This window comes from Chenopodium album, chromosome 10, assembly GCF_948465745.1.
Source record: "Chenopodium album chromosome 10, dcCheAlbu1.1, whole genome shotgun sequence".
NCBI lineage: Eukaryota > Viridiplantae > Streptophyta > Magnoliopsida > Caryophyllales > Amaranthaceae > Chenopodium > Chenopodium album.
Genome location: NC_137843.1, coordinates 2,320,975 through 2,337,542, shown reverse-complemented (window position 1 = coordinate 2,337,542; position 16,568 = coordinate 2,320,975). Strand labels below are relative to the sequence as shown.

Genomic DNA, 16,568 nt, shown 5'->3' with positions numbered 1-16,568 from the left:
TTCTCATAATTCGTTTAGTCCTTTTGTTTTTTTTTTTTTTAATTAAACTAGATTATTAGTGTAATGGAAATGCAAGGTGTCAAGGATCATAATAACAAATCTTGTAGGCCAAAATCTCTTCCTTTCAACATCTTTGTATGCAAATATTGTGGTAGGAAATTCCTAAACTCGCAAGCATTAGGTGGTCATCAAAATGCTCATAAAAAGGAGAGACGCGAAGCAAATTTTCATAACAACGAAATGAAATCAACAACAAATAAAGCGAGTTTTGGGGTGCCATTGGTGCCTTGCAACTTCATTCAGCCCCATGGTGTATCGCCGTGCCTGATCACAGAAGATGAACACATCTGTTGTTGGACTAGCAGCATCACCAGCAACAGTCAGTACCCTGGAAGTAACTATTGGCCAGGGAGTTATCGCCTAGATGATGGATCATTGAAGCCAGTAGAGATCACAAACCAACTTCAACATGATGATGCAGAGCAGAAGGTAGTTGAGAAAGGAAGTGCATCAACTGATTATCAAAGTGGACTAGAGTTGGAGCTCCCTGACCTCAACTTGGATCCGCCTCGTTATAATTAAGGTTATTTGTGCTAATCTTATTTTATCATAGCTTATTTTCATCGTAGTTGAACTTATTTGTGAGTGTGTGAACTTATTATTTCTTTGTATTAGAGCATAGCATAATTTATTTTATCTAATTATTTTTTGTCTTATTAAGTTAATATAACTGGTTAGTTGTATGTATTTATTTTGTCTAATTAAGTTTATATAAGTGGTACAAAACGGGATCTCTTTTAAGGGAATACTAGCAAGTTTTTCATTTTTGTTGCCTAGCTCGCTCTGTACATTATTAAAGTTTGCTCTTCACTTTGATTTTTATTTATTTTATTTGTATACGTTACTTTTATAATTTGTGTGGGGAAGTCATTTATAATGTATTTCAATAAATTTGAGACCTTAAACTATCATCTTATGGATTTCGAACTATTCCTTGATCGTTCCTTGATCATTCCTTAGAACGCTTCAAAGCCTCTATTTCTAATCGATAGCTTACTATAGTATTTCTCCAAACCAGCTTTGGTTGGTCTTGTCTAGTTAGTGTTCAAGGGTTCATTGGCAAAGGGGTGTCACGAGGACATTTTAACTTGGTAGGATCTGTTTTTTTTTTTTTTTTTTTTTTTTTTTTGGTGTTTAGAGAGCCAACTAGCGCAGGGGTGAGAATCAATCCTAGGATCTCCTGCTACCGGGAGGATCTGGTTTTATAAGACTGCTTCACTAATACTTCGCTTAGAAATGTCTGCACCATTTCTATATTTCTATTTTCATGCTTGTTAAGTCATAACTCAACTATTAATATCATCCTTTTCGGCTTTTGGCAAATATTATTGGGAGTTGAGAGATGATTTCTGATACGATAAACAAATTAATACTTTAACAGTTATCGTCAAGCAGAACATCAGGTTGGTTTTTAAGTGGTTATTTTTTGGTGATACACAAGAGAACAAAATTATTGCATTCATCACACAAAAGCAGATAGTGAATCTGCTGATTTAGTTCAAACTCTTGAGATTAACCTTAAATACAAAAACTCTACTTCCAGATATATCTACAACGACAGATGGATCATCTTCATATACGTGCAATGGTTCCTGCTTCTAATTGACAAACATGATAACTGAATTCTATGATTTCAGTTATTGCTTTCATGTGTCTCAGGCCTCAAATGGAAGTTGCAGCTTTTTACTAATACCTTTCTTTTTCCTCCTCAAGAGCTTCTTAAAAAGTCCACCTGATGTAGGCTGTGGTTTTTGGTATGGTACAATAGCCAAAGGACCCAAAGCAATGTCATCATTCATCTTCGCAGCAATGTTACCAGTATTTTGTGAACCAGAATTATTGTTGGTACATATAATTTCCTTGGTTTTTGGTGATTCAAGTTGATCAGGTTCATCAGTATCTTCTGCTTGCATTTGGTCCAGCAGGGAGGACCTTTGGCTAGCTAGCTTTTTCTCAGATTCCGGGGTTGAGGTAACACCAGGAGCACTCCTAGTTGGAGTGGAGATGAATTTGTCAGAAACCACAGCATCCCGTGATGAGGCCATTGCTTGCAGCTGCTTCCCTAAATGTAAAATGGTTTCTTGGCACTCTGCTAGCTTCTCTGAAGCTCCTGATATTTCCCATTCCTACAGACCATTTCATATTTCAGTTCAAAATTCAATAAGGAATAATGGATCCATTCATATATACTATTCTATAAACATATCCAAACATGTTTTTCCCTGATGAAATTAGGGGCCCTCGTCTAAAAGTTTCAAGGTGAAGAAAACAAAGCTATACATGTTGTCATCCCATTGGAGTATAGATATGCAGGCATTTATTTTTGCTAACACCTTCTATTTCATTTTTGTATGTATATGCAGATGAAAGGAATATAACTTACATTTCTAAGTTGCTTTTCGCCTTGATGGAGATGTTTCATGGTATCTGCCCTTTGCACCCTGATATCAACAAATTAGTAATTCAAACAGCAGTTTTAAAAGCTCAAGATAATTCAAATTAATCAACACGATTGCAAAAGTCTACCAGAGTTCTGCCAAGTGCAAATGTGTCAAAGACAGTTAAGTATACCTCTCTAGTTGGACCTGCAAATTGTGGCATTTTGCCTCCAACTCTTCACAATGATTCTCCTTATTCTTCATCTCTTCCTGTAAGGATGCAATCTTTTTGTGGGATTCATCCATTCTAGAATTGACTGCCAAAAGCTTCAAATTAAGATCTTCATTTCCCATCTTGTAAATTTCAAATTGTTCCTCAATCATTTCCTTAGAGTGCTTCAAGGCCTCTATTTCTGATCGCAAACTTGCAACAGTACTTTCAGAATCCTGAAGTAGATTTCTCAAGGATTTGTAATCTAATGCATGCTTTGCAGAATCTATGTCTTTTGGTGCATCTTGCACTTTTCTGTCTTCAGCTCTCATATCAAAAGAAGATTCACTTTTATTTCCTGCTTCAGAAAACTGGACAGAAACTCCCACTTCTGTTTCACTTTCACTTCTGGTTTCATCCCAATTCAATTGCTTCCTTATCTCATCCTTCATGCTGGAGACATCTTGAAGAGAGAAACAATGGTTTACAATCCATTCCAAGGCATGTGTAACCTCTTGAGTGAATGTTTCAATTTCGGCCTTTCCATTCAGCAAATCATCACAAATGTGAAGGAAGTTCTGCATAATAGAAGCCAGCTCAGAAGTTTTCCACTGGAAAACACGAACCGTGTAGTGACATTCATTCTCTCTGCTTGGTGTTTGTAACGCATCAGGGTTTTCAGATTGGAATTTAATCCCATGAATAATCTCAATCAACTTGGAAATCGATCTGTTCAATTCTTTACCTTCACTTTCTGAAGCTATAGGTACTAATTCTTTTCCTATGCTTTCAGTATTCGTGATAGACGAATTTTCAGTAATGGGCTTGTCAACACAAACTAAAGCATACTTTTCCATCTCGGCGAAGTCATCCATGAGATGATTGATGTCCGACATTCCAACAGATTTAGACGCCCAAGAACCAGCGCAGCTGACTTTATCATCACTGCCAACATCTGACATTGAAGCCAATGATAAATCATGTGATGATATCATGGCACTCCTTGCATCCCTGATCAACTGATTTTTTTGAGATTCATCGAGCTGTGCCTCTAATCGTGACAACTTTGAGGCAGTCTGGATATACATGTTTCTAGACACTTGAACCTCGTTCATCTTCTTTTGAAGGTTTTCCCTCAGAGAGTTGTTTTCTTCCTCCAAAACATAGATTTTCTCGGTCAACTGATTTATCTTTTTGACAGGAGATTCAGAATTGCTGTCTACTCCATAGTCCAACTGCATGGTACTTCCATTACTTAAGTTGGACTTTTTTCTCCTGTTGTCCGGTGAATCTCTTCCCAACATGTCTACTTCACTCTTCATCTTTGCCAAGGCTGCAGGACCCGGCAACCTCTTTCTTACCAGAACACGAAGTCTCTGACACTCCGATTCTAGCTTAGCGATTTTCTTAACATTTTCCAGATGCTGTTTGTGAGTTGCATCTGCTGTTCGACGATTAAATTCTCTCTCTTCATTCCGAATATCAACTTCCTTCTCAAGAACTCGTACTTCATATATCAACGAATTGTTGTCTTTCTCCAAGTGTTCCAGTCTCGCCAACAGGTTATTCACATCACCTTCTACCTTGGCTTTTTCTTGATTTAGTTCCTCAATAAGGTGATCCTTCAGCAAAACCGCCTTGCAAAGCTGAGAATTTTCTGCATTCAATTTCGATATCATTTGGTTTGATTCTTCTAACTTCTCTTCTAGAATCATTTTCATCTCCTCAAGTTCCTCAGATGCCTTCAGCATAACATCATGAATCCTCTGCTCCTTATCTTCTCTAACAAAGCGTAGCTGCTGCATACACTCCTTCAGCGCAGCATCCAAATGTCTTGTCCTTTCTTCACTGATGTCTCTCTCTTTCAAAGTTTCATCCAACTCTTCCTTCAACGACAATACTTTTGCTTCTGCTTTCTCCCATCCTATGTGAATCAAGAAAAAAAAAAATAGTCAGACGTAAGGGAATGAATGAACATCAAAAATACATAAATTGGTTTAAAAGATGACAAGCAGAGAACCTGCAAGGGCGTCTTTTGCTGTTGTCGAGTGTTTCTTCACAAGATCGTCTTTAGCACTACACTCGGCAAGGGCAGAAGAAAGTTTGTCTCCCAAGTCTTTAAGGTCTCTTTCTAGTTCTGCCTTTTCAGCAAGAAGCACATGCATCTGTGCAAAAGAATGTCAGAAATTCATGGAAAACAAATAGATGATTATGCAGAAATTTGGTACCACAAAATTAAAGCTGTCTCAATGAAAGCACTATAGACTGATAAATTTAACTGGTACCTTTCCTTGTAAGGCTTACAAAAAGAAAATATACACATAATTAAGATGAAAAAGGGAAACATAGTTTGCAATGTGATCATAAGGCCCTTTTTGACACGAAAATACATCGCCAACTTTTGCATTCCACAGAAGAATAAGGTTGTTCGTCAGTTGGGGTACTTAACTCTAGAGCCTTAGTCCACAAAGTTTTTAGTATAAACTCTTCATTCCTGATTTCACACCCATCACACAAAAATGCAAATTTACTGGGTTATACCTTTTCCTCATTTTCTTTTGAAGCAATTTCCAACTCAGCCACCGAGATGGTTTTCTCCGAGGGCTTTTTCCTCCATAGCCATGATTTGTGATCTGTCATCTGACTAGCTAGCTCTTCTGATTTCTGTTTTTTTTTTTAAACAAAAAAAGACAATTTAACTGAATCAAATTATAATTACAGGGATATATAATAATACAATGACACAATCTTCAGTTACATGCTAAAATTTGACTATAAATCTTCTAACCAGCAGACAGTCTCAATCATTTCACATTTACACAAAATGATGTTGGTTCAATAATACAATTTCAGTGAAGCCAATGATTCACTTAGACTGTTCGTCACAAATGATAAATCACTGTGAAGCAACATAACACGCCAAAAAAAAAAAAAAAAATTGTCATCCAAGTAATACGGAGTAATTTGTAGCATACAAAGTATATTTGACATTGGAGTAATGTTGATGTTATTACACGTCTACAAGATTATTGCATAGTTCTTGTTAATAAATCTCACCTAATAAATTTTTTTAATGGAGCATGTATAGTGGATTGAAAAATGATGTTGACATCCATGTCTACTTGTTTTTTTATATCTTGTACTCATTTTGGCTTTGTTTGATTTCTCTCCATTATATGACAAGCATTGGATACCCACTTCTTGTTGCTTAATTATTCCCTTTTCCAAAAGAACTCCATTTTATTTTGATTATTTGGGAGGGGTGTTAAAGTATACAGCCTATACACAGGCAACACAGCCCTTCTAAACCCTTATATAAGGCCAATAAGAGAAAAAGGGAAATGATTATTGATGAGGGCTTGAACCCGGGACTCGGCCACCGCATCTCTAACGGGTTCCACTTAGCCAAATACATGTCTGATTGTTTCCTCACATTTTAGAGCAAAATCATCCTTACTATTCACAAAACCCTTAGAAGTCCTAATGACCGACGAAAGCTAAAACCTCGTTTTTCAAATGACAATTTTACCCTTACGCGTTCACCAACTTTAACCATTCCTTTACCTAATATTGACCAATTTCTCCATCAAAACGGAATTATTTTTATCTGATTCTCGAAATTAACCTATTTATTATCCCTTATAGAACGTAACATCGTGTACGGGACATAATTGAACTTAATATTATAGAAAACCATGACAAAAAACGGACAAACCCCCAAAATATAGCATGGTCGGCCGGCCCAACCTCTCCATCAAAAACCCATCATTGTCCCTCACTTGATATAACCATCAAAGCTTGCAAATGAAAAAGATGATTGACATTTGACACTGCTTTTGACAAAACCTAAAAATGACAACTTTCTAGGATCAAAATTACTCCTTATAAAATCTTCCTCATAAATTAATCCCTTGGAGCTAATTTCTAGGCTCTTGGAATACCCAGAAAAATTAAAATTAATATTGAGATGATTTATGAAATTCATGCATATTGAGAGAAAACTTCTCAAAAACTCTGCTAGTCTAAAACACAGTGTAAGTCAAACGACATTCCTACACTAAATTAATTTAAGAGCAAAATTTATACAAACAATGAAATCAGTTGTATTACACTTGGCTAACAACAGTTCATAATGTATGGTATGGTAATAATCCCAATAAAAAAAAAAACAAAAAAAACCCGATTAATTCAGATATTCCAAAATCATGCAACGAAAACAAGGCATTACAATGAAAACCCAACAATTCCAAATTTGGGAAGCCTAACCAAAGTTAAAATTTGCATGAAATGAAAAATTAACAAAAAATAGTTATGAACACAAATACCTGAAACTCGATGAATAGCAGAAAATGACAGTAAAATTTACACAATGTAAAGAAAGTGGAGAGAGAAAATGGAGACTGAGAATACAGAGAGAATAGGAAAGAGAGAGAGAGAGGACGGAGTTATGTAAAGAGAGTAGCGCCGACACAATAAAAGAAAGGAAAAACAGGCGTGGGAAGAGCAGTAAAAACAAGGTTTATTATTAATTTATGTTATTAATAAAAGGTGAAAGGTGGGTGATGTGTATTTTTAGCTTACTTCAACTGTGCAAAATGCTAGGTGCCCCTTGGAGATTTTAATGTGAGTGAGTGACAATATTCATACCATCTTTACAGCTTTACTCCATCTTTGTTATACTCCCTTCATTTTTAGATATCAGTACTTATTTACGTTATCGTCTCAGTAAATACATTATTACTCCCTCCATCTTTTAATTATATGCTTATTTCTCTCTATTATGTGAGTAAATGAAATAAATAGGTATATAATTAAGAAGCAGAGGGAGTATTCAATTGTTAGAATTTATACTTATTGAAAATTGACACACTTTTAAATAAATTGGATGTAGAATAAATATTGCACATCTGTTATAAAGTTACCCCTAAAATGAGCAAAAGTTACTCTAATATAAATAAAAGTTATAAAGTAATTATGATTGATAAAAGTTACCCAAAAAATTATAAAAGTGACCTTAAATTTGATAAAAAGTGACCCTTGATGTGCAGTAAATTACTGTACATCGGATGTATACAAAAGTTATTTTTGAAAATTAGAGATATTATTGATCAAAGATTAGACGTGTCTAAGAGAAATGAAACAGTATTTAAAAATAGAGGGAGTATGTAATAAATTTATACGGAGTATTGTACTGTAAAATACGGATTAATCCCTGTAATACTAGTAGGGTCATCTTATATTACTAAGTAACCTTATAATCCAAACAAAGTAGCCCGTCAACAACACTAACCGAGTAATTTCAAAATAACCCGTAAAGTTAGTGTTTGTTTAAATATATAACTAGTGAGTAGTCCGGGCGATGCCCCGAGGTGCTACTTTTGTAATTGTACAATTTTAGGTTTTTGTGTTTTTAATTTGGCATTGTTATAAGGTATGAAATTGCATTGTTGTTAATTTTGTATTCCTTTTTTTTTTTTTTGTCAAACCAAACTTCCCGTTTTTTTTTTAATTTTTTTTTTATTTAGCCATGTATTTTCGAAGCACTGCAATACTATTGTTGTTTTACAAAGGGACTTTAATCTTAAAATCGTTCTACATCAAAAGAAATAGCAATGTAAATTTGTAAAACATTAGTTCTTTATAATTGAGATTGTGAAACCCACTATTCAGAGCATGTAATGCCAAAAAAAATTCATTTTTTGCTACCTCTATTCTCAAAGACTCAATTTCTTATTATAGTTAAGAAAATTGCTTGCCAAATTGCATGTGAAATTGTAATTGCTATTCTGCTTCAGAAAAGTTGACAAAAAGCAAAAAATAGATATAGACATCATTGTTACCTTGAATAGTTGCTATTTGGCTATTTGCTCAAATCTGTCTTCCAATTAGTGCGAACCTGCATCACAACATACCCAAAAAAAGAATTTAAATTGCATTCAAACAAAGATCTCAATAACAATTGCATTTTTGTTTCATCAAAAAAAAAAAAAAAAAAAAAAATTGCATTTTAATTTTAGGGAAAATTAATCTGAATAATAATTAACCTTCTCAAGGAAAAATAGCAAAAATAAAGGGTTAATGAGTTATCCAGTTGTTTGACGGCATATATATATAGATATAAAAAATACATAAATGCTGCATATTGGAGCTTAGATTCAAAACGCCAATCTCAATAAACATACAACTTTTCTAATTCCCTGAAGAGTTAATTACCAATACTACCTCTATAATGATAATTCAGATCTTAAATGCTATACCTTTGAATATCCAATTACATGCAATTTCAGTTACCATCCAAATAAATTTAATTGCATTGGATGAAAAAATAAGCCAAGTTAATGATGATTATTTAAAGTTTAAAAATAAATAGAATATCAATAGATTTTTCATTGGTAATTATTGAATAAACATACCAACAATTGTCGACATTAATGTCGGTACAGCGGACGTCGGCGGCAAAAGTGAAGTACTGAAGTCCACCAAAGCCTTCGACAAAGAACCAATCTTCTTGATCATGGTTACTCCAACCATGTATTTAATTGGTACCGCCATGGATGTTATAAATTTGTAAAGTAATCCATATAGGATAGCTCTGACTCTTCTTCAATTTTGCAACAATGAAAACAAAGAATAAAGGTAGTTTTCTATTTTGCAAATTTAACCTCAGACACTTTAATGTTGCATTAATGAAAAGAAAGAGTAAAGGTAGTCTGCTATTCCTCTTTTTTTTTTTTTTTAAATAAATAAATAAATAAATATATATATATATATATATAGATAATACGAAGTGGGGAATAAATATGTGTATTTTTTTTAAAAAAAATTAAACCATGTCATTTAAAGTTATATATATGTCTTTTTCACAATTATATCATGTTTGATAGTTAGCTTAGATGGCTATATACTCAATTTTGTTGCAAGTGGTATGGGGTTCAAATCCTCTTATCATCATATTTCTTTATTTTTTTTATTTAGTGATGGTGTGACATGTGGAGATGTTGGGTAGATGACATGGCGCTGTCACATGTTTGTGAAATGACGTGGCGTCACGAATTGTTGGTGAAGTGACGTGGCGTAATTTGGAAGAGGCTACGTGGCACGTATACGTTTTTATAAACGCCTTTAATATATTAGTATAGATTTCAAAATATCATTTTTTTTTAATAACTTTTGCTTGATTGATTATTAAAGATATGAATTGGAGTATTATTGATGATCGAATTTGTACATCGTTATAAAAACAAATTAAAGGAAGCACGACAGAGTAATTAAAATCAGTTGTATATGACGGAGGATAGGAAAGGGGGTGGGTGGGGGTGTGTTGGGTTGGTAATGGAGGAAATGAAAGGGGAAAAAAGGATGGAACTTGACATGGTAGTCATTTATGACCGCAATTTACTCCGTACTGCGTAAGAAGTGATCCCTAGTACACCGTACTCTATAAGCCTTTTCTTTTCTTCACATAAAAAACATACGAGTACTTTTATTGTTCGGTTTTATTTAGACTACGTTGGGTTGGTTTGATTTGATGTAAAATATTTTCATGAAAATGATTTTCCCATTTTCACTTGTTTGGTTTGTGAAGGGGTGAAAAACAATTTTTCCAAGGGTGGAAAATTTCATTGTTAATGATTGAAAACATTTTCCTTCATAAAATAAGGGAATCCACATTTTCCTCCCTCCTCCTTACCTCCTTTTTTACTTCCCTCTCATCCATCCTCACATTTCCACTCCTATTTTTTACTTTTCGTGTATGCAACCAAACAATGGAAAACTAATTTGCAATTGTGATTTACTTTGAAAATATGTTTTCCATGAAAACTAATTTTTCATTGAAAATATTTTACATCAAACCAAACAGGGCCTTAGTATCAAATCAATTTTCAATAGTACTTAGAATTATGAGGGGAAAAAAAAAAGGTTGAAAAGCTTAATTACATTTATAGTGTTACAAGAGTTAAACCTAATACAATCTCTTTATAATACACAAAAAGATACTGTATAAATGAATCAAACAATAATTATGATTACAAAAGATAATACCAAAGATATTAAATTTAATTTACATGATGATTATGTATGTTATGATATCATTATAATCAAGACAAGTGATATATGATATCTTTAAATATCATCAATATGAACATTGTTGTAAAATTGAGTCGATTATATTTGATTAGTGTTACTCCGCAGTAATTTCGAATAATATAATTATATGTATATTATTTTAATTTGGACCTTTAACTTAGTAGATCCATCTATATCCACAGTAGTATTAATTACATCTTGAATTTCTCTGTCTTGTAATTATAATATGTTGAATTGTTGATATCTTTACGTGTATAAATTTCAAAACTTTTGGGTGTACAACATATATGGTGATTGACAAATTTCAATTGTTATTTGCTAGCTTTTTGAGCCATAAATATTATTTGTGTGTGCAAAAACACTTTGCATGTACCATACGCATTATAAGTTCATGTAATTATGTATATATACGCAAGTGCTAAGATGCATACATGTCATACACATTTATTATTGTTGATGCATAACTATATAAGATAAATGGATCAAAGTATTTTCCCAAAAAAAAAAAAAAAAAAAAAAAAAAAAAAAAAAAAAAAAAAAAAGTAAAGTAGATCATTAAGTCAAAATAACTCTCAAGGATCAAGTCATTTTAATTTAACCATATACACACCCTATTTTGAGTATTTTCACAACACTTTATAAGGATCACGAGCTAATTATGAGCTAATTATCACTTATTTAAGTTCAAGGTCAATAATGTTAGACATTGATAAACTAATTCTCGTAATGTCTAATAATTATCCCGAGTATCTCTCCACGAGTACGTTAGGCTACATACCTACACATTTACGAAGTAACGTATTGTGTATGTGACTGTGTAGATTATGTAGGGCAGTATGGGTGAGCCAGTGAGGGACCATGGTACGATTTGGTTCAAGGTCCATGACTATGAAATTTCGTAAGAGGGACTTGAGTCACATAACCAAAAGGTACTAATAGGACAAAAACAAAATCATGTTTACAATTACCCCCAAAAAAGTAGCAATTAATTAAAAGAAGCTTTATGTTTCTAATAAGTGATACCTCAACTTTAATTACGGGCCCGGGGTTGAAATATAGCCCAAGGCATCAACGATGCGTCGATCATTGCTTTACTCCTTTATATTTCTACCTTAGTTTTTACAGATTGTGGGGCCTGTTGTTGTGACAGTATTATGGTAACCTTGAAATATCTTTGACTAATTATTTCACCTAATGTTTTTTTGGTATTCTACCCGTTTTACCATTTAGGCTAAATCGGATTCGAGAATCAGTCCCTCCCAATTGTTGTCGCAGGGAATCGAAAACGTAATCCTGTCTATTAAGTATAGCCCCAATCATCACTATATCAACAGTCAATTGATACCTAATGAGTTTTATAATTATTGCTCATATAATTTTTATTTAGAAGATTGGTAATAGTTTAGTACAAATACATTTTAGTAGTATTATAGTATAGTCTATAGTATGTGACAAAATCAATAGTGCGTAGGAGCCTTTGACCTTTGTGCTTGTGCATGACTAGTGCGCATGGGCGGACCCCTGAAGGAACAAGGGGGACCATTGTCCCCCCACTTTCGGAAAAAAAAAAGAGGAAAAAAATTTTAGAAAAAAAAATAAAACTGGGAAAATAGTTATATAAAATTAAGTGTAAAAATAAACAAGAAGTTTGCCTTAGCTAAGTTGGTAGTGGGCTAGAAAAATATGTTAAGGGGCCCAATTTCTAGTTTACCTAGATCAGGGTTCGAATCCCCCTTGTAACATAAAAAAAAAAAAAAATGGCTTTCACCGCCAACTTGGGATAAAATAAAACTTTTTTTATGAAGGTGGTAAAAACAATTAAGTTGTTTTTTGGAGGTGGTAAAAATAAAAAATTTCTTTATTTTAACCAAACCACTCGACTACTCCCTTATTCCTATTTCCCAACCACAAGGCATGAACCACCACCCACGTGGCCACGAGTCACGGACTGCAGCGAGCATCTTCGGCAAATATTTGCTAAGAAATTAACATCACAAGATAATATGGCATTCGAATCCCCCTTGTAACATCACTCCTTTTTTTTGGGGGGGTGTTTTATTTCAGCCATACCACTTGACTACTCCCTTATTCTTATTTCCCAACCAAACCCAAATTACTTGTATTGTGTACCCGTTTTTTTTTTTTTTTAATAGGTTGATGTTAGTTGAATTATCGATATTGTCCCCCCATTGTCAAATTTCTAGGTCCGCCACTGCTAGTGCGTTATCTTGTAGTAATGGCCATGTACTCATGTCGTTCGCTATTGTTGCTTCTCACAATAACCTTGGCTGAGGAGTGAGGAGTGTTACGAGTGGATTTTGACTATTGTTTATCGAATTTTCTAAACTCAATTAGTTTTTGGATACAAACGATGTCTTAGATGCTTAGATTATTATGCATAGTTCACATTCAATCATCAATTGAACTAGTTAAACTAAAAATATTACTGATCAAATACTTCCTCCGTCTCAAATTAAATGACACAGTTAACTTTATGCACTATTCATATGACTTGCTTTGACTTCCCTTTATGATTTTGTGTTGAAAAAAAAAACATATATATGATTTTGTTAGATTCGTCTCAATATCTAATATTTTTATAATTATTGTGTATATGTAATAATTAATCAAGGATATTTGAATGAGAAAATAAGCATTGTCAAAGATGTCTAAATTATATATGTCATCGTATATGAAACGAAGAAAGTATATACGGAGTATATGTTATGAAGATAGCGTACTCTGTATGTAGAATAGTAATATTAGAAGTATATTATACTAGTATTATCATGTCATCAAGGTAGGTGGTAAATATTGTAAAAAGATGAGCGATTTCCATAGATAATGCTAAAATAAAAATAATTCTGTATATATGTCAGTTTTAAAACTATTTCCCGTGATACCGTACACATAGGCTTAGTGAAGGTTTGTAAAATCCGAGGCTATAAAGAACTGCTAATACCATTAGCGGTTCTAATTTAAAGAACCTTTAACCATTACAGGTTCTTCAAATAGAACAACTTATGGTATTAGAGGTTCTTTAAATACAACCGCTAATACCATTAGAGGTTCTATTTAAAGAACCAATAACCATTACAGGTTATTCAAATAGAACCGCTAATGGTATTAGAGGTTCTAATTTGTGTATAACCGCAATCTTTATTAGCTGTTTATTACTAGTAAAAAACGAACCAAAAACTCGAGCCTACGTGGACGGTATGGTGGTAAAAACAGCAATGTATACATGGAATTATCGCTTGTAAAAAGATTACTAAAATAAATTTTATTTATTAAAAAAAAAAACTTCGTAATAGTACAACTAGCACTGCCCTTCCAACTAAAATTTGACTTGGTCCATATTTAATCAAACACTTGACGGGATATAGACAGACAATGCAGCAAAAACAGTATATGACAGTTGTTGAAAGTTATTGAAAATCGCCTCTCCAGCTCACGTTATTAGGTTTTGCATTTTCTAATCAAGTAACCAAAATAATACAAGTAAAAAACAAAATAAATTCTAAGCAAAAGAGCTTAAATTAAGTCTCATGCAATATTTAAATGATAATTTGACTAACATACATAGATATATCTAGCTTAAACCCCACAGACATTGTTCTAGAGCAAAGTCATCCCACCATTTGTCTTGTTTTAAGGGAGTGAGCTATTTTTAATTCAAAGCAATAATTTATGCACTTTCATTTGTTTTATTGTATAAGTTCTTTTTTTCTTCGTATTTGTAACATTATGACTTTTGTACTACTAATATATTTTATTTTAACTGAATTTGATTACTTATATTTAATAAAAGACAATCACATGAGAATTATCAGGTTAATCTCAAAGTATTTTTGTTCTTATTAATTATTATAGATTGAATATTATATATAAATAAACGTTACAAAAGAAAGTCTAACAAGTAGTAAGAAAAAGAGGAAATAATAATTAGGATTATGTTCCATTAGATATAGAGAATATTATGATCCTATTATACATCCTAACTAAATAAGCATTATAAAGACAATCATTTAGTTAGGTGTCCTTATCTTTAATTAGCTAGCTTATTGAATTGGAGGTCCTACTTTCCACTTTAATTAGCCCATAATTAATTGATTAATTTGGTTGGTATCAAAATTATATCTGTCTTTTCAAAATGCTTTCTTAAGATGCACTCTATGTTTGCTTATTCTTTAATTTGTTTATCTTCAACATAAATTTGCTTAATAACGATTATTAGTATGTGTAAAGTGTAAACAATGTATCGTTATTCGACAAAAATGCTTATCATTTAGCAAAAGTAGCTCGGAATTATGCATTTGTCTTTTATAGTTTCTACCTACCGACGATGATGTGATCGACATCTTAGTTTGATCTTTCATTTCTTAATGCAATTATATACTCCATCATTTAATAAAATCAATCATAATATTTTGACTTTTATACTAATTAATCATACGCAAGCATAAAGTACGTAACTCCTCCATATTTTTTATCAATACGCATCGGAGTCAGTATTAACGATATAAACAAGTGTACTAGTTAAATTGTTTCAAAATTATATAAAACTGATAAAGTGATAAAATTCATCTAGTTATCTATTGATAGTCCAATAGGCCTTTACATCTATTATAAATTTATAATCTTGAAGATATTATATTAGTTTGTTTTAACTTAATAAATAGTTAAAACTTGAAAGAATGTACATAAAAATTTATGTAGGCGATGTAGGGAATGTATTCATGTAGCAAGTAAAATTGCAAAAGACAATTTGCTTTACAATCTCTTCTCGGTTGCTTTCCAATCTTCTGCATGGTACTTTGTTGTTTGTATGTATGTCATACTTTCTAATATTTTTCCCCAAATTTTATTTTATTAGCATAAAACGTTTTTAGCATAATAACAAGAGACTAGATACATGTCAACGTAAATTAATTTCCAAAAAAAAAATTACGTATCAACTAAAAAAATAAAGAAAGTATATAGGCTTTGTTTGGTAATTAATTGGTAGCTGATTGTTCTAGGTAGTTATATTAGTTGTTAACTTGTGTTTGATTAGTGGTTTTAAGTTGATGGTTGTGTAAAAGTGTTTAGTTAATAATTGTCAGCTATTACATTTTTACTGTATTTTTTTTTTTGGCAAAACAAAGGGTTCCTTATATTGATAACTTGTCCATAAAAAATTCAAAACATAAGGAGAAGCCTCACATGGACAATGGTTCTCCCATACTTGTTCTACATTGAAAGGAATTAGACGGGCTAAATGTATGAAATAAATTTAATTAGCTTTTTGATTTTTAAAATCAGAACATTCAACTTTTTAGTTGTTTTGATTAGTGGTTTTTAGTTGATGGTTGTGTAAAAGTGTTTAGTTAATAATTGTAATTTGTTAGCTGTTTTAGTGTATTTTTTTTAGACAAAGCAAAGGGTTCCTTATATTGATAACTTATCTATCAAAACATAAGGAGAAACCTCACATGGACAATGGTTCTCCCATATTTATTCTACACTGAAAGGAATTAGATGGACTAAAACAACATTCTTATCCCATCTAACATGGCACCAAACAAGTGAAATAAAGATAAAACAACTTAATTAAGCACTATAGCTGTTTTAGTGTATGAAATAACTAAAAAGCTGAATGTTCAATAAGCTAATTAGTTTTAAAAAGCTCCTATTTTGAGTTTTTTTTTTTTCAAAAAGAGATTTGATTTTAAAAAAAGAAAAAAATTTAAACTAAAATAAAATTTTTCAATAAACTATTTACCAAATTAATATTTTTATATTAGTCATACCTCTAATAAATAGGTTTAATTTATTCAAAAAAAAAAAAG

General features: G+C 32.3%; 2 protein-coding genes across 3 annotated transcripts; one reads left to right on the top strand and one right to left on the bottom strand.

Moving 5' to 3' along the window:
- The first annotated feature begins 63 nt into the window (after positions 1 to 63).
- Positions 64 to 582, top strand: LOC145562940 (zinc finger protein 7-like). The gene has a single exon (XM_081623355.1). It carries the CDS (start codon positions 64 to 66, stop codon positions 580 to 582), a length of 519 nt encoding a protein of 172 aa, XP_081479481.1.
- Positions 583 to 1,507: 925 nt separating this feature from the next.
- Positions 1,508 to 7,133, bottom strand: LOC145561919 (filament-like plant protein 7). Of its 2 annotated transcripts, none has more exons than XM_081622049.1 (6): positions 6,975 to 7,133; positions 5,191 to 5,313; positions 4,670 to 4,814; positions 2,632 to 4,573; positions 2,444 to 2,501; positions 1,508 to 2,186 (listed from the first exon to the last, which is right to left on the bottom strand). In XM_081622049.1, exons 2-6 carry the CDS (start codon positions 5,287 to 5,289, stop codon positions 1,716 to 1,718), a joined length of 2,715 nt encoding a protein of 904 aa, XP_081478175.1. In that variant the 5' UTR covers positions 5,290 to 5,313; positions 6,975 to 7,133; the 3' UTR covers positions 1,508 to 1,715. The 2 variants fall into 2 exon arrangements, with proteins under 2 accessions (XP_081478175.1, XP_081478176.1); XM_081622050.1 differs by lacking the exon at positions 6,975 to 7,133 and adding an exon at positions 5,625 to 5,642.
- Between the last annotated feature and the right edge of the window lie 9,435 nt (positions 7,134 to 16,568).